At 35.0% G+C, this 20,047-nt stretch overlaps 1 protein-coding gene across 1 annotated transcript; it reads left to right on the top strand.

Annotated features, from left to right (window-relative positions):
* The first annotated feature begins 3,723 nt into the window (after positions 1-3,723).
* LOC117332797 lies at positions 3,724-8,172 on the top strand. The gene is made up of 6 exons (XM_033891837.1): positions 3,724-3,890; positions 4,089-4,242; positions 4,515-5,071; positions 6,296-6,394; positions 7,404-7,501; positions 7,956-8,172. The coding sequence occupies exons 1-6, from the start codon at positions 3,818-3,820 to the stop codon at positions 8,142-8,144; spliced, it is 1,170 nt and encodes a 389-aa protein (XP_033747728.1). The 5' UTR covers positions 3,724-3,817; the 3' UTR covers positions 8,145-8,172.
* The last annotated feature ends 11,875 nt before the right edge of the window (positions 8,173-20,047 follow it).

Here is a 20,047-nt window from a genome sequence, read left to right on the forward strand (position 1 = left end):
ACACTAATCCTCCATACGAGGAAGGTCTGGTGTGCTGATGATCTACAACTCAGTAGATTTTAGAATGAGAGTGAGTAATCAGTAAATGTCTTTCTTTAATTTTGTAACTGTCAACATTTGAAATATGTAAATAAAAATGTCATTATTAAACAACATCAAGCTACAAGCTAATCTCAAATATTGTTTACTGTATGTTTACAAGGTATTTGCTGTCATGTTTCATTTCATACCAAACTTTCCATATTTTTGTTGATTTCCTTTTTGAAGAATATATTTTTGAAATGGAGAAACATAAATTGATAAAAAAGATTAACTATGCTGTATGTCAAAACGGCAATCTAGTGATCTATATAATTTAGAGTAATAAAATTCAACCAACAAGATTAACAAAGTTCTCCGCACCCAAACTAACACATGGTCCGCCGATCAGTTAGTGTGAAACATTAGGAAAGAAAACAAAAAAATAACGCGATGATATATACATATGTCGCTAAATTGTGCTATAAAGCTGTAAGTATATATATCAGTCATTGCCACATTACCGCCAAATCGAACGACAACAGCTCGGTAGACTGATGTAATTTTTATGTAAATACAATTCCTCAAAATACAAATAAAATTCATGAACTTTGGTGAACTTTCAAAGCAGGTGCATGCCATGTGTAGTGTCAGCAAAGCATGAAATATGTGCTGTTGCATGATTGAATACCTGTGTCTTGGAAATCAACATAATTGCATTTAATCATGCAACTACAGCAATTAAAAATTAAATAACAAATGAAACTTACATGTGGTTATTTACAAATTCAGATTAATGCAAATATATTCCCTGAATATGACATAATCAGCTGCCACAGAAAAATAAATCGGTGTTCGTTTATGGTAAATAGGTTCAGTTTGGTGAATACGCAAAAAAACAAGCAACAATAGGAACATTTAATATTGTATATATAAAATTATGTTTGTGCAACCTCATAATTACTGATTATTCAAAATGGTCGTAATTCTGTCACAATTCTTCATTGTGTGTGTAAATATTTTCTTTTGCCTATTTTTTTCTCGTTTCGATGATTTTGAGTTAAAATATGAGTTTGTTTGCACGTGGATTATTCATTTGAACAGGGACAAGGTATACCATTACGGGAGCCTGAAGTTCCGAGTTCCGTTTTACTTAAACGGAACTCGGAACTCGGAACCAACTTCAGGCTCCCTACAATTACACACACATGCCTCAGTATTGAAAATCTTAAATTCTATTGAATTAGGGGGCTATTGCACCTCCCCATTTTGATTTTGACATTTGTTTCGACCTTCTTAGAGTTACCTACTTAGAGTTACCTCCTTAGATTTATCTCCTTAGAGTTACCTCCTTAGAGCTATCTATTTAGAGTGACCTTCCTAGAGTTACCTCCTTAGAGTTACCTACTTAGAGTTACCTCCTTAGAGCTACCTATTTAGAGTGACCTTCCTAGAGTTACCTCCTTAGAGTTACCTACTTAGAGTTACCTCCTTAGAGCTACCTATTTAGAGTGACCTTCCTAGAGTTACCTCCTTAGAGTTACCTACTTAGAGTTACCTCCTTGGAGCTACCTATTTAGAGTGACCTTCCTAGAGTAACCTCCTTAGAGTTACCTACTTAGAGCTTCCTCCTTAGATTACCTGCTTAGTGTTACCTATTAAGAGTGACCCCCTTAGAGTTACCTCCTTAGAGTTACCTACTTAGAGTGACCCCCTTAGAGTTACCTCCTTAGAGTTACCTCCTTAGAGTTACCTTCTTAGGAATACCTAGTAAGAGCTACCTACTTAGAGTTACATCCTTACAGTTACCTACTTAGAGTTACCTTCTTAGAGTTACCTACTTAGAGTTACCTACTTAGATTTACCTCCTTAGAGTAACCTACTTAGATTTACCTACTTAGAGTTACCTACTTAGAGTTACCTACTTAGAGTAACCTACTTAGACTTACCTACCTAGAGTTACGTACTTGGAATTACCACCTTCGCCTCCGAGGTATCAACACGCTATGCCCTTAGCATCCTACTTAGAGTAACCTACTTAGACTTACCTACCTAGAGTTACGTACTTGGAATTACCACCTTCGCCTCCGAGGTATCAACACGCTATGCCCTTAGCATCCTAATTGTATCCCATTGGTATTTGAAGGTGCTAATATCTTGTGAGTATTTTGTATAATACCTGTTGTTACCTTGACGATTTTTCAGTTCTCAAGAAACCCAGATAGAAAGAATTCCATGGCATAGTTCTGTAAAAACATTCATCTGTGAAAGATATTTTAGCTTGGATGATAATTAGATTAGAACCATTGATCGCTATGACCTAGGAATCTAAACTTATCTATACATTGTATGTGCTTTTGTTTTAACACTGTCTAATGAGATCTAAATGAGGAACTATAATATAATCTTTATGGAATTAAGTTATAGTTAATGTAATATATTCAGTGACATGTGCTATATAAGGTCATGTAATCGCCAAATGTTTAAACATTTGCGTGCCCAAAATATTATAAATTCACTGTTTCATCAAATTCCATAAAATTTAGAAATTCCTAAGACAGGTACATGTGTCATATACACATATGAAGTATCGCTTCCGTGCTGACAAAAATCCACGACAATGACAAAAGTAGCCATGCTTTCCTTTGATTTACCTATCTAAAATTTCAAAAGTGTAATTTTACAAACATGCTCGAATATATGATGATGTCATGATAATTATTTATATCAAGACTGCATTCCAACACTAGATCTACTAAATAACCGACAATTGGTTAGCGCCGAAAATATAAAGCAAGATATCAGATATTACTTCTGAAAAATATCCCCTTGTCTAATTCATCAAATTATAAAGGAGTTTCTAGTTTATTGATTTCTGGAAGATCTTCCAGAAAATCATGATCCTTATCTTAGGCGACGAAGATCATCATAGTGTTACAATGACGGCATACTTATGATTGTCATGTACTCTAGAATATATCTACAATCCTGCGAATAAAACCAACATTTACCGGTAATCAGATTGTATTTATTGTCAATATGAATGCAATTTGTTATCAAGTCATGAATATTCATGTGTCATCTAGATTGTATTCAGATTGATAATAGATATGAAATTACTTCATTAAATAACTACATATGTAGGTCATTTATAATTCATAATCAATAATCCCTCGTCCTTTGTCCTTTGTTTATTTGTTGGAAAGATTTCTGCAACCAAAACCATTTGAATGACTGATCCAAACAAATTTTTATCTATCTGAGTCAAAGTGTGAAGCATTGACGTAACGTGAATAAACATGACGTCAAAATATTAATCATAGTAGGCCTAATCTAAATTAATGTTGTGAAGCTATAACGTGTTATCTGAGACGACATTCAAACGAGTTGGCGTTAGATAGGTAAACATCGCCTCAACATGACGTGGTATTATTAATATATTATACATTTCTACGAATCTAGATTGATATTACGTAAATGGGAGAACGTAATGTAAACTGTAAAATGCCTAAAACTCTACTTAATGCTATTAACATAAGGTCAACGTAATTAAACAAAACAATCAAGCTGATAAAATGATCCTTCCGGCACATTTCCTACAGATTGTGCTTCATTAATTAATTAATTACGGCACGTCTAGATCACGAAGATTTAGAACGTGTCCTTTTACATAGACCTAATGAATAATCGTTTGTCTAGGTTGTGATGACAGATCGTAGAGTCATCGAAACGTAACGACTTAAAAACTTCTTTGTTTTAAAGTCTAGTTGTTAGTTTCGTGATCAGGAGATCTCTCAGTATGTGGTTGATAGCATGTGCACTCGTCGTTTTATTAAGCTGCTGTTCAGCTGAAATTATCGAGAACAAACGCAGTAAGTACTTTGTGGTTTAGTAATTCAGGTTAAATATCGTTACATATGCTTTCTTGCTTTATCTTATAGACACTTCAAGTATTGAAATAAAATGACCCACATTTGCACGTTATAATTTTAGTCTGATAAAAACTAATGTAGATTTTGTTGTGTTCAACTTTGTTAATTTAACAAAGATTAATATTTGTTAACTTACAGAAGCAGAGGAACTGAATTTGTTAGTGTCATTAGCTTTCCATGAGAAGATCGAACGAGAGGGCCCTGCCCTGAAGGAGTTGGTGGAAAAACAAGCCCTAGAATGTGAAGCTAAACTTAACAGTACATTTGAAGTATGCCAAAGCTGCAGAGCAAGGTATACTTCAAAATTAGAAAAATAAATGTATTTTGCGTGATTAGTAATCCGAAATGGTATTTTCAGTGTTTAAAGTTACCGTATTGATAAAAATAACAAATTTCAACAATAATGACTTAACATTATCTATAAAACCTTCATATTAACTTAAAACTAAGTAAAATGAATAAAGAACATTTAAAAGTCTTGCAAAAGGTTTAAGGTAATAAGTAAATTATCTTATTAACCATATGTCTTTCTTGACTATTTAATCTTGTGGCCTTTCTCATCAGGTATGAAAATATCCCTGAACCTAACCAAGGTAGTGTTGACCAACTTCTGATACTGATCGATCCAAAGACTTTCGGCGACGTGACTGGGAATCCCATAGGAACAATTGTTAGAAAAACTATTCCAAGTGTTGTTAAAGACGCGGGCGGTAACCTTGAAACAGTCTTCAAGGGAACAATTCCTAAAATAGGCAAGGACATCAAGAAAGAGCTAAGGGTATTCTTTACCAGAACACTCCCTAATGTAGGGAAATTTGTCGGAAATCACCTTGAAACCTTCTTCAAAAAGACTGTCCCGAAGACAAGGAAAAAAGTAGGGAAACATTTGGATATATTTTTTTCAGACACAATTCCGAAAGCTGGAAAGAATGCCGGAGCACATCTGAATAGATTCTTCACTAAAACACTTCCAAGCACTGGGAAAGATGTTGGAAAAAGTCTTAACACATTTTTCAAGAAGACGGTCCCTAAAACTGGAAGGAAAGTCGAACACTTCTTCAAGAAGACAATTCCTAAAGTCGGGAAGAAAGTTGAAACTTTCTTCAAAAGGACCATCCCGGGTAGGTTTGTTGCACTGCTGTTTCAAAAAAAAAAAATATTTTTGAGAAAATTTATGGTTTGGTATCGAATTCTTTGTTATAGATAGATAAATACCCTAGGGTTGCACTTGACGTGCTCTTTTTCAACAGGTACAGTTCTTTAAAAGTCTTTATTAAGATTAAATTTATTGACACTTTTTGCAATAATAACGTGGTCGTAATTGCTTCATTCAAAATGTTCTTAATTAGAAAAATATATTCTTGACAGCATTGATCAACATTAACAGCCATATCACAGATTTTCATACGGTCTTTACAGAATTACAGATATTCGGCAGAGCACAACATGCTAATCATGCTTACTATTCTATTAAGCTATACAGACGGCCTCTGTCTCAAGTGTACTGAAATCGTCAATCAAATTAAATGTAAATCATAATTCCGATATGCGCGATTCTATAAGAAGTTTCAAGCAATGGAGAATAATGGGGAATAATCTGGTATTTGAATCAAACTGAATTGTACTTTTCTTGTCAAAAACACTGGCAGACAGCCTTTTATATATAAGATGACCCCAATCCTCCCCAAACAGCAACTGGAAGTAAGAATACACGCCAAAATAGAGAAAATAAAAACAACAGAGAATATCGACACAATGACGAAACCATACTTTTAATTCAAAATCGATAATACGGTAATATAGATTTACATAGAGACCCTTGAAAAAGTTAAAAGGAGAATAAGACCAGGTGTTCCGGTAAGGGTAAGCGTCTTCTGCTTCATCTCCGACACTCGCTATTCAATTCTAGGTCAAACACGGGTTAGGTCACCCCTAGGTATATACAAGTTTCGAATACGCCTGACTTCATATTACATTATGAACTAGAACTTCGTGATAATGAGAGCACGTCATTGATTATCGGATCAACTGATATGTAAACAAGGTAGGTAGGGATGCCTGAATGCTGCTATCTAGAAAGGGAAAATTAATAATTGGGAAATTGAAAGTTGTGCCTGCTGTGTAGGTTGTAAGATAAGATAGAGGTAAGCCTCATATGTTGAAGAGTCTCTAGTGTCCTAGACTTCAAGTTCTGCAGGGCATACTAGACAATAACAGAAACCAAGTTGGTTGAAAACAAACTAAAATAGAAACGCAATGTAAATATAAACGTAAAACACCAAAAATCAAGTCCTGCGAACTTTAAGCAGCATACAGTAACTTAACATGAATTTGTTTTCTGATAGGTATATTTAGGGGGAGACGCAGACGACAAGTTTCCCAGTGCCCAGCCTGTGATAAGATTGAAATTGAGAGCATGACGTCAGTAGACATCATGCGTACAGGTGAGTTTCCTGCAAGAAATAAAAAGGAGAAAAAAATGCGCATGCAATATATGTCTTTATTCCTTAAAATTCCAATAAAGGCACAACTTAAACCTTGATACTAAACTTAGTGGAACAATACATTAAGGCTATTGTTTTTAGATATTACCTACTATCATACAGTATGTTTTCACATTGACAGGAATGTACACTTGTATGTAAATATTGTTTATATTTTGTATTGAGTTATATTGAGAAAACTGCTGAGATGAGTTTTTCAACGATGTGTGAAGTTCTGCGACAAAGGATTGTACAAAAGACACACAAGTTATTAGCACCTTTCAATACTAATTGATAGTTGGATACCGTAGACTTTAAATGAATTTAACTGCATCATACAGGTATTTTGTCTTACTAGCACTTGTCAGTGATGCTAAGAGCCTAAAATAGGCAGAAAGAAATGTCAAACTGAATACTGATCAGTGCAAACTATTATTATTCAAGTGAATATTTTCTTGCTTCAATCCCTCCCACTACATTATTTTCTATATCTTGTATGTTATCTCTATTTCATGTATATTATTTCTATATCCGGTATGTTATTTCTGTATCTTGTATATCATTTTCTATATCCGTTTTGTCATTTCTATATCCGGTTTATTTTGTACTATATCCGGTTTATTAGTTTCTATATCCAATATTATAATTTATTAATTAATAATAAATATCCGTTATGTTATCTTTATATCCGGTATATTATTTCCATATTCGGTATACATGTATTATTTCTATATTTTGTATTCCATGGACATATCATTCTTATGATGGACATCACTGACTTTGCCAACCATGAACCATTAATTGCAAAAATGTGACATCGCAAAAGCAGTAATAACATTACAGCGCAGGGGAATAGCAATCATTATAGAAATGGTTTCATAGTGTTATGTATTTAATGTTTACGATAGAACTTATGTTTATTCACTAAATTACTCGTGTATATTTAATACTTACATATTGTTATTTAAAGTATGCGGACAAGCTTATGTGAACAATGTTGCACAGTACAGGAAGATGGCGACCATAAACAAATTGATCCATGTTGACAAAAAACCTGTCATTACTAAGGTAAGATGTTTGATGCATGCATATTTTTGTATTTGTGATCAGAGATTACTAGTATAAAAAGAAGAGTGTTAATTAAAACAAAGTTTTTTAGTGAAAATCCTTGAGCGTTATTACTATAACATATATCACCATGTTGAATGATAGGGGAACATATCTGATAAGTGGGAAATGATTAGACGTCGTTCCATTTACCACAAAAGTTATATTGATAAACAATGAACTATGATTTTGCCAATAGCATTGTTACTGGTATCCTGTATAGCCATAGGGTGTTATTTGAGTGTGTTCTTTAAGCTCAACAACAACAGAGGATCGTTTGATATGAAATCCATAGACTCTTCCAATGAATCTTATATTACAGTTAGTTTTAGACCATTTACAGAACTAGTACATTTCTCATTTCCCTTGTAATTTGTATTGTATTGCCCTGTAATGGATATCCTTTTGATTTTAGGTAACGTTCATGAGGAAAGACGTAGTCAATAAACTACTGGAAGGCATAGCTTCCGCCTCACCATTCGCTGTCACGTACACGGACGGCAGAACCTCGGAAATCCTCAAATCTGACAATACACTGGACCTTCTAGATCCAAACCAGATTTTGGGGGAGGAGCTGGCTAAGGAAATATGGGACATGTTCTAGACACTGTGTGGTTGTTCTGGCATTTTTAGCCCACCATCATCAGATGGTGGGCTATTCAAATCGCCCTGCGTCCGTGGTCCGTCGTCCGTCCCGTCCGTCCGTCCGTCCGTCCGTAAACAATTCTTGTTATCGCTAATCCTCAGAAGTAGACTGCAGGGATCTTCTCCAAATTTCATATGTATGTTTCCCTTGGTGCCTAGTATGCATCTTGCATTTTGTGACCGATCGGAAAACAACATGGCCGACAGGCAGCCATCTTGGATTTTGCCCATTGAAGTTTTGTTATCGTATTTCTGAGAAAGTACTGAAGGATCTTTCTCAAATTTCATATGTTGGGTTTCCCTTGGATGTGCCTAGTTATGCATATTGCATTTTGGGACCGATCGGAAAACAACATGGCCGACAGGCAGCCATCTTGGATTTTGACCATTGAAGTTTGTTATCGCTATTTCTGAGAAAGTACTGAAGGGATCTTTCTCAAATTTCATATGTTGGTTTCCCTTGGTGCCTAGTTATGCATATTGCATTTTGGGATCGATCGAAAAACAACATGGCCGACAGGCGGCCATCTTGGATTTTGACCATTGAAGTTTGTTATCGCTATTTCTGAGAAAGTACTGAAGGGATCTTTCTCAAATTTCATATGTAGGTTTCCCTTGGTGCCTAGTTATGCATATTGCATTTTGGGACCGATCGGAAAACAACATGGCCGACAGGCAGCCATCTTGGATTTTGACCATTGAAGTTTGTTATCGCTATTTCTGAGAAAGTACTGAAGGGATCTTTCTCAAATTTCATATGTTGGTTTCCCTTGGTGCCTAGTTATGCATATTGCATTTTGGGACCGATCGGAAAACAACATGGCCGACAGATGTACAATGTTATATATTTTTAGACACAAGAGGCCCACAGGGCCTGTATCGCTCACCTGGTTTCATGAGATATGAAACAAGAATGATGCTTAAGTATATTTGTCGCTGGTATTGCTATGTCAATATATGTCATAAGCATTTTATATGGGTACATGTACATTGGTTTTATTTTAATACTAAAAATGCCAAAAGGTGCATTAATCCATGAAATGAAATTGACTTTTGGTGCGACCCCATAGGGATGCTACTACACAAATGTGAGTGATATCCATTGCTTAGTTTCAGAGAGAGTGGCCGAGTGGTTAAGGTGTCCCGACACTTTAACACTAGCCCTCCACCTACGTGGGGCAGTTGCCAGGTACTGACCGTAGGCCGGTGGTTTTTCTCCGGGTACTCCGGCTTTCCTCCACCTCCAAAACCTGGCACGTCCTTAAATGACCCTGGCTGTTAATAGGACGTTAAACAAAAACAAACAAACAAACAAATAGTTTCAGAGAAGATCTTGTTTAGACCAATTGACCCCTTTTGACCCTGCCCTTTGCCCCCTCGGGGGTCAGCTCCTTCCTTTATACAATTTTGAATCCCTACCCCAATAGGATGCTACCAGTCAAACCATTGCTAAGTTTCAGAGAATAAGTTGTTTAAATCAATTTAGCCAAATTAACCCCTTTTGACCCCACCCCTCAGCCCAGGGCGGCCCGGGTCAACCCCAACATTTGTACAATTTTGAATCCCCACCCCATAACCATGCTACCATACAAATGTGAGTAATATCCATTGGCCCCGCCCCTCAGGCCCCTTGGGGGTCAGCCCCACCATTTGTACAATTTGAATCCCCATCCCATAGGGATGCTACCAGGCAAATATGAGCGATATCCATTGCTTAGTTTCAGAGCAGAAGTCGTTTATATCAATTCTGCAAAACCGACCCCTTTTGGCCCCGCCCCTCAGCCCCCAGGGGGTCGGCCCCATCATTTGTACAATTTCAAATTCCTACCCCAATGTGATGCTACCAGTAAAATATGAGAGATATCCATTGTTTGGTTCCAGAGAAGAAGTCAATTATGTGAATTTAGCCCGATTGACCACATTTGGCCCCGCCTCTCAGGCCCCTGGGGGGTCAGCCCCATCATTTGTACAATTTTGAATCCCCACCCCATAATGATGCTACCAGGCAAATATGAGCGATAGCCATTGCTTGGTTTCAGAGAAGAAGTCGTTTATATCAATATAGCCCAAATTGACCACATTCGCCCCCCCCCCCCCCCACCTCAGGCCCTGGGGGGTCAGCCCCATCATTTGTACAATTTTGAATCCCCATCCCATAATGATGCTACCAGGCAAATATGAGCGATAGCCATTGCTTGGTTTCAGAGAAGAAGTCGTTTATATCAATATAGCCAGATTGACTACATTTGGCCCCGCCCCTCAGGCCCCTGGGGGGTCAACCCCATCATTTTTACAATTTTGAATCCCCACCCCATAGTGATGCTACCAGGCAAATATAAGTGATAGCCATTGCTTGGTTTCAGAGAAGAAGTCGTTTATATCAATAGCGCCAAAATGACCCCTTTTGGCCCCGCCCCAGAGGCCCCCAGGGAGTCAGCCCCATCATTTGTACAATTTTAGTCCCCTACCCATAGGGATGCTTCTGACCAAATTTGTTCAAATTCCGATCAGCGGAAATGAAGAAGAAGTCAAATAAGTCAATTGTTGACGGACGGACGGACGACAGGCCGGCCGGACGGACGGACGACGGACGCCACGGTATGGCATAAGCTCACCTTGGTCCTTCGGACCAGGTGAGCTAATAGTTGAAATGTTGAGAAATCAATTCATTATGGGACCAGTGTAAATGGTATGCCATTTAAGTTTTTCCTTGGTTATACGATAGATACATTGGCAATACACATTGCCACAGTTATATGAAAACTGAAACTGTGACTACATTTTAGTGACGGTAAAACTTTTTTCTCTTTAGATCAATATCAAATTTGATTATGAAAGGTGGAAGTATTTGTTCTTTTAATTACTCCGCTCATTCTATGCAAAACCGCAAGGGGAGGTTGAAGGGGGTTTTGAAGATAAGGAAAATACACGTAATTGTTATATGAACAGATTCAGCGTATAACCACAAAACTAAAACAAAACAAATTAATTATATTTACATATCTTTATATTTCTATTAGTATAACATATATCACCATGTTGCATGATAGGCGAACATATCTGATTAGTAAAAAAAACAATTAGACGTCGTAGCATTTACAACAAAAGTTATATTGATATCCAATGAACAATGATTTTGCTAGTATTATCGTTATTGGCATCCTGTATTGCTATAGGGTGATATCTCAGTGTGTTCTTTAAGCTCAGCAACACTAGAGGGCCGTTTGATATGAAATCAATAAACTCTACCAATGAATCCAATATTATAGGTGGTTTTAGACCCTCTACGTAACTAGTACATTCCTCGCGCCTCTGATTTGTACAATATTGCTCTGCAAAGAACATTATTTTGGTTTATGGTGACGTTCAGGAGGAAAGACATTGCCGACAACTTGTTTATTGGCCTTTACAGTCATATGAATTTAGAAATATATAAGTCAGTTTTACCCTTTTTGGCCATGCTCATCAGCCCCTTGGGGTCGGCCAGGGCAAACATGTGCATACCATAAAACTGCCATACCATATTAATAATTCGAACCACGTTTGTATGATTTCCAATACAAGTCATACTCAAAAATTCAATTTACTTATATAAGATAGTAAAGTTTAATCCCTCGCCGAGGAAAATATTAGCCCAAGGGTTATGAAATTCACAATGTTGTTACATCAACGTAATACCATTTGATCTATGAAGGGTATTCGACTGGATGAAGTATGGGTATTGAGAAGAGGATACTTGAAATTTCTGTTAATTTGACCACTTTTTGCCCCCCTCCCCTCAGGTCCCTGAGAGAGTGGGGCATATAATTAATTATTTTAGTTGACCTTGGTCAATGGAACGTTTCTTTAAAATTTCATTGAAATTGGTTCAGGGGTTTCTGAGAAGTCGATCATGTAAATTGTTTACGGAGGTCGACGAATGTGTCAATACCCTGGACCTCCTTGGTCCAAACAAGACGTTGGGGAGGAACTGATTAAGGGAATATCTGTTTAATCAAATATATATTATTTTGATATTAAGTTGTCTGCGCATGAAGATTTCTTTGAATGAAGGGTATATCACATAAGTCGATTTATATTAAATGGTATTGTACACCACGCTGCCATATTATGTGTAGGCTATAAAGTATTACAATTTTTTGCAATAGTCCTGGGGACCTCGTATTCAAGACACATGTAACTGAATGAAATGTTGAATACTGATTTACAGGTTATATATTATGTAAGTTACGATTGTACAGTACAATAGTGTATATATGTATAGGTTATATGTAATGTAAGTTAGGATTGTACAGTACAATAGTGTATATATGTATAGGTCATATGTAATGTAAGTTAGGATTGTACTTTATGTATAGGTCATATGTAATATTAGTTTCTATTGTATATTATATATGTATAGGTCATATGTAATGTAAGTTACGATTGTACAGTACAATAATGTATATATGTATAGGTCATATGTAATATTAGTTTCTATTGTATAGTATATATGTATAGGTCATATGTAATGTAAGTTAGGATTGTACTGTATGTACATGTATAGGTTATATGTAATGTAAGTTGGGACTGTACTGTATGTACATGTATAGGTCATATGTAATCTAAGCTACATTATGTTATATGATGTAAAGTAGATTATGTAATGTAAGTTAGGATGTACAGTAGATAGTTATAGGTTATATGTAATGTAAATTAGGATGTACAGTAGATAATTATAGGATATATGTAATGTAAGTTAGGATGTACAGTATATATTTTTATAGGTTATATGTAATGTATGTAATGTAAGTTAGGATGTACCGTATGTATAGGTCATATGTAATGTAAATTAGGATGTACAGTAGATAATTATAGGATATATGTCATGTAAATTAGGATGTACAGTAGATATGTATAAGTTATATGTAATGTAAGTTAGGATGTACAGTATATATTTATAGGTCATATGTAATGTAAATTAGGATGTACATAGATATGTATTGGTTATATGTAATGTAAATTAGGATGTACATAGATATGTATAGGTTATATGTAATGTAAGTGAGGATTGTACAGTATGTATAGGTCATACGTAATCTAAGCTACATTATGTTATATGATGTAAAGTAGATTATGTAATGTAAATTAGGATGTACAGTAGATATTTATTATTATATGTATAATGTAAGTTAAGATGTACATAGATATTTATAGGTTAAATGTAATATAAGTTGGGATTATACAGTATATGTTTATAGCTTATATGTAATGTAAATTAGGATTATATAGTATATACATTTATAGGCTATATGTAATATAAGTTAGGATGTTCAGTATATTTACGTGCTGAAGTTAGCAGCGGATTCGTTATTCGTTATTGGGGATTCAGTTTTTTATGTTTAAATGATATTTCTTTTTATCGACATTTTGACGTTTGAATTCAAATAACAAATCCGCTGCAGCAGTGGATTAGGGATTAAGTTACTTCTAAGTATTTTTCTTTTAATATGTGATTGGGGATTCAGTTTTTTTTATGTTTAAATGATATTTCTTTTAAGTGACATTTTGACGATTGGATTCAAATAAAAAATCCGCTGCAGCAGTGGATTGGGGATTCAGTAACAAGTATTTTTCTTATAAAAATTGATTGGGGATTCGAATAACGAATCCGCTGCCAGCAGCGGAATGGGGATTCAATTACTTATGTTTCTTTGGTATTTTTCTGATAAATTATGATTGGAGAATCGATTTTACATTTTGATTATGTGATACGAATTTGCTGCCAATAGCGTATTGTGGATTCAGTTCTTGATGTTTAATTGACGTATTTTATCATCAATTACGAAAATGGTAATTTGCGGCTATTTCAATGATAAAATTACTTTGGAATTCAATCAACAATAATGGGATTCTAGTTCGAATCTGTGGCCAAGAGTTTCCTTCTTGTGGGAGGTTAATCGTCTCTTTAGAAGTAGACGAAGTTCTATGTTTCTTCGCCAGCACTCTATGTTATATATTGTAATATATAAAGACCAGAGTATCATTTCGATATAGCTCAAGGTTTGATTGGAATGCAAAAATGTATACGGAATTTAGAATTCTATCAGTAAAATACTCTTGATTATTATATTTATGCTACCAATTGAATAATATTGTTAAATTAATCTGCTGTTATTCGAATCTCCAATCATATATTAAAAGGAAAAATATCAATTGAACATGTATGTAACTGAATCCCCAATCCGCTGCTGCAGCGGATTCGTTATTGGCAGCGGATTCGTTATTCAAATCCCCAAATCAAAAATATGAGAAAAATTACTAATATGTAACTGAATCCTAAATCCACTGCTGCAGCGATTTGTTATTTGAATCCGAGCGTCAAAATGTTAATTAAAAGAACTATAATTGAAACATAAAAAAATTGAATCCCCTATCCGCTGCGGGTTCCAGCAGCGGATTCGTTATTCGAATCCCCAATAACGAATAACGAATCCGCTGCTAACTTCAGCTCGTATATATTTTTAGGTCATATTAAATGTAAGCTTATGTTAAACAGTTTGTTATATGTGAATCCTTGTAGAAATAAATATATCACTTAAAATTCTCGATACTTATACATGTTTTGCTATGTTTTTGTACGCTGTTATTACCACTTTTTCTCTAAGTGTATTGTAGTATCAGCATTTCTGTGTACCCTGTCACTCTGTAATTAGAACACAGGTTTGATGTATTTAGGTTGTCGTACAAGAATTCAAAACGTGTGGAAAATAAATGAACAATAAGCATTAAAACTAAAAGCTGACAACTACTTTACAAATGACTACATTAATGATAATGGTCAAGGTGAAACTAAACACTATAAACGGAACATATTATGTTGAATACACATGTATCTATGTGTCATGTGTCACACAGTTCTAGTTATGACGGAGTACTTCAATGTTTTAATCGCTTATTAATTCAAAACGTGTGTAAATTACAGCGATCGTTGTCTGTATATAATTATTTTGTTGATGAACATGTTTTTTTTTCATTCTTAGACAAAATTGAAATATGTTGAAAAATCAATTTATTTTGTGATCTGAGTAAATGACCGGGGTGAGATTTTCTTATCTCACCCTAGGGAAAAGACCAGCTACACGTGCTCTTTTCACGTTCTCAACAATTGCATTTCGTCACGTCAACAATACAATGACGTCACTCGGTAACAATACAATGACGTCACGCCGACATTTCCTTGCACTGATGTAACGTCAATATAAGATACATTTAAGAAATAATTGTTATTTCTTGTTGTTCACTGGTGTATGAACGGCATTTTTTGACAGATATTTCAACATGACGCGCTGACACCAGTGAACAACAAAAAATAACAATTATTTCTTATATTTACATTTCAAAACTATTTTTCAACGTAATCTTTGAAAAACATCATAAGAAACAGAATTCTACGTTCGTTATACGTAGTGACGAAACAGCTGAATGATCGATGTAACAGTGTAACAGATTCTTGAAAAACGCTTCAAACTATTTACTCTACTTTTATTCGACCTTTGTTAGAATATGGGGACGTGGTATGGGAAAATATAACGACAGGCCAAAGCCATCTGTTAGAAAATATTCAACTCGAAGCAGCCAGGATTGTAACTGGGGCTACTAAATTAACTAGTCATGGGAGATTGTATTTAGAAACTGGTTGGGACCCTCTTATTGAAAGAAGACGAAAACATAAAATAACACAACTTCATAAGATTGTTCATGGTCAGTGTCCCTCCTATTTAACTAGCATACTCCCCGCTCGTCATTCTGACATTCACTCTCACGATACTAGAAACGCAAATAAATTCTGTCAAATAAGATGTCGTACTAAACTCTATAAAGACTCTTTTCTACCTTCCTCTGTTGACTTATGGAACGCTCTTCCGGACGACGTTAAGCATAACCCATCACTTACTAACCTTAAGAATTCTGTGTATGTCAACTATAATCACAGTAATCTTGTTCAATCCTATTACTATTACTGCAAAAGTAGATTTGGTCAAATTTACCACGCTCGGCTGAGGATGAACGGTAGTTCCCTTAATAGCCACTTATTTTTACGTAACTTAACTGAAAGTCCCATGTGTTCTTGTAACCGTTCTGATGAAACTACTGCTGCTGTATGGAAATCCTGATATGGCAGATCAATATAACTTAAATATTTTTGACTCTGTCCAACAATTTATCTGTAAGTCGATTTTAGGGCAAGATTTATTTACTTTATTTTATTATTATGTAATTATTGCGTTTGTTTAAACAATGTAAATTAACTTTGAAACCTATGTTGTTCTACAACACTTGTGACATTTAGACTTAATGAGTCTTGTTTATACTGAAATTAATATAGACTTCAACACTCTTGCATTTTACAGGATATCAGTATACTTTTTGATTGGAATCAACATAAGGTAATTTAGAGATTTCCAATGTATTTAATGCATCCTTATATAGAGCTTATTAGGGTTACCTTTTCACGAATCACATTCCAACCAGATTCAATCAAGTAATGCATTTCTTCTTGTTATTCTCTTCGTAACCACTTTCTTTCGTCTCTTGATGCACCCCTTCTGCCCTCCCCTCCCTGATTTCTTCTTCTTCTTTTTTGTCTATTATACTATCAAAATATATGTAACAGTGCCGTCCTACTGCCAGATTTATTAATAAGGAGACGAATTGATATAAGTACTTATGTACTTGTTTTCGAATCCTTTTTGTTGATTTTTGTATTATTTTGTCACTGCCATATTTTGAATAAAATACTGTTTAAACTAACAGATAGTTCCAATTTGGCGGGAAAGGCAATCAAGTACACAAGTACACAAAATATAGTTCCACACAAATTCATTATTTTAATCATCACGAAAGAAAAATATTGAAATGTTGTCTTCAATTTTACAATTATTAACAAGTTTTAAAGTTGATAAAACATTATTTCATGTGTAATCAAACGCGATTTTATATTCACACGTCTGCATTGGCACCGTCAACAATGTACTGTATGTATTCATACGCGGCAGGTTAATTGTTCACCTAGGAATGAACGCTAATTTTGTTAGTACCTTCATATAGAGAACACACAGTGGAAATGTAAATATAGGAGGGTAAACGGGTTAAGAGAAAAAAATGATCATTCACCCCCATGGAAGTGAGACAGGGGAATCTCAATCCTCGGGGTAAGATAATTAAGCTGCTAAACACCCCAAAGGAGGTGAAGGATTCTATTATTCTCACATACTTCACAGGGTTATTCGGCGGTTGCTAGGGAAAAGATAAACCGATCTTACAAAGGGGGATCAAGACAGCCAGCACGCGCTATATGACGCTGCTCACAATAACGTCATCATTTTACCAAGTCGTCAATGATGACGTCATGAATTTTGACGAACATTCCAAGAAGCATTTAAGATGGCGCGATGAAAAACTTTCATAAAAACCTACATCAGCTTGCACGTGTGTGTGAAAAATATTCAAAGCATGGGTCTGTTCCGCGAACAAGGATATAAATCAACCCTCGTGTAAGAGGTTCAATGGCCAGCACTCGGCAAGCCTTGTACTGACTGGCCAAACACTTACATTCGGGTTGATATATAGACCCATGTTAGATTATATTATTCTTATGTTTTTTGTTGGTTATATGACAAGTAAAACGACATTCAAAGTACAACTTAGTACCGGTATATAGTTATAGAGAAAAACTGAAACAATGGCTGCAATTATAGTGATTTAAAATTCCTGCTTTTAGTTATTTTTCTGTCGACCAATTCTGCAAGAATAGGAAAACAGGAAGTGTTTGTCCCTATAAGTAATCAATTTTATATACACATGGCGATGAGAATTACTGGAAAGCACGTGCTACTGAAAAATAATATCTTACTGTTTTCCATTTTTCTGTAGTGTTTTTTTTTTTTTTATATATAATGCTTCTAGTTTTGTATGTTATGACGTCATAAACTGGTGCTTTGGTTAACGTAAAGAATACGCCGATAAAATAATTTATTTTATGGTCTTAAAATGTTCCAAACTTAACGTACGTGTTATTTCCCTTCACACGGTTTTACAATCTGGATGGCCTTCATGTATTTACATCTTCTGCCTGCTAATATATCAATGGAGTACACGTTGACGGGGATTACATGTCCTAAACATGAACTACTCGGTATTCAGGTTGATTTGTAAAACACATACAAAAAACAAAAACAAAAAAACAAGCAAACTGTGTACAACTTGTATCATGCTTGAAGATATGGTAACCCCCTTAACTTTACATACCTATACAATACATTTTCGTTAAAATAAGTTAAAATAAGTATGAAATGATGTTGACGGTTAGTAAACATGTCCATTTTATATGCATCGGTACAAGATATATTCAGTAAATTTAACTTTGTACATAACATGGCGCTTTAAATGATGAACAATCACCTGCGTGATGCAGATAGCATAATTCCCCTCGTTTACTAATCTCCATAAATACTACCTTAATATTTTGTCCTTGTTTAACCATTGAGCAAAATATTAATGTATCATCTTTTCTAAAGATGGGGTTTCAAACTTCCCCATAACTCCGATTTCTTTCAAACTTCGTTTCATATACATACTAGGTTATAATCCTTATACTCGATTAGTATTTTCCATTCTTACACTTTATATTCTAAATGGTAACAAAGGCCTACTGTGAATTGAAATCCTTATTGAGCCAGGAATTCCGAGAGCGAGCATTGATTTTCGATCAGACTAATCATTAATTGCTGTCAAAGTTTTTGAAAATAAAATATATTTACACATAACAAGAGGCTTATTGGCCTCAACATTCGCATTATTTCGGAAATACATACTGATATTTGATGTTTTGTTTTAAAATTAAGAATTTACATTTACTGTAACCTTGGAGGTATTTCAAGGTCATTCTATTTTAGTATGTTATCAAAGCACGTCAATGACCCAATATCGTGACCCTTTACCTGTTGGTTAATGAAAAGAAGTCGTTAAAAATTTTGACACATTTGTCCCTTACGGCATTGAAGGTATGCCAAGGTAATTCCGTCTAGCACACTTCTAGCCCAATATCATGACCCTGGGCCTCTTGGTTACTGAGAAAAAGTCAAATAGGTAGATTGTTTACGACGGACGACGCCGGCAGAAAGGCGTTCGCAATAGGCCACTAGAGACTTTGTCTCAGATGACCTTAAATATGACAAACTATTGAAAATGTATGGTGTTATTTGTCTAGACTCTATCCTTCAATGTATCTGGTTTGGTTGAACATTTGAGTGATAATTAATTCCCACCAGCATAATTTTCCCAAAAAAAACCCCAACAAAAACAAACAAACAATAAACAAGCAATCCTCCACCCACATAACGGTGTAATCATGTGGGATATTTTTTGTTTTTAATTTCATTTATTTATATGATATATATATTGATATCGTAACAACGAAATTTGTTTCAAATTCAGTCTGAAAATGATACAATAAAACAAAATCATGACAAAATAAATGATACCTAATACATACATGTACTATGTTGTTTAATCATTTGATAACAAGGGTAAACTACAGTCTATGAAAGATCTAAATAGAAACTTCTGAGATATATTGATAGTATATTGTAACTTTCAAAATTTGCCTCCCGTCGTTTATTTGGATTCCCAGATCAGACACAAAATTGAATGGGCACATCAATGTAGCAAGAGGAACCTACAAATGAAATAATGTCCTTCCATTAGTCTAAAGAAATAGCGATAACAAACTTCAAATGTCAAAATCCAAGATGGCCGACTGTCGTCCATTTTGTTTTCCCGATCAATCTCAAATTAGATTGGCACAGCTAGGGACCAAGG

Source organism: Pecten maximus, chromosome 1 (assembly GCF_902652985.1).
Source record: "Pecten maximus chromosome 1, xPecMax1.1, whole genome shotgun sequence".
In the NCBI taxonomy this organism is placed as follows: domain Eukaryota; kingdom Metazoa; phylum Mollusca; class Bivalvia; order Pectinida; family Pectinidae; genus Pecten; species Pecten maximus.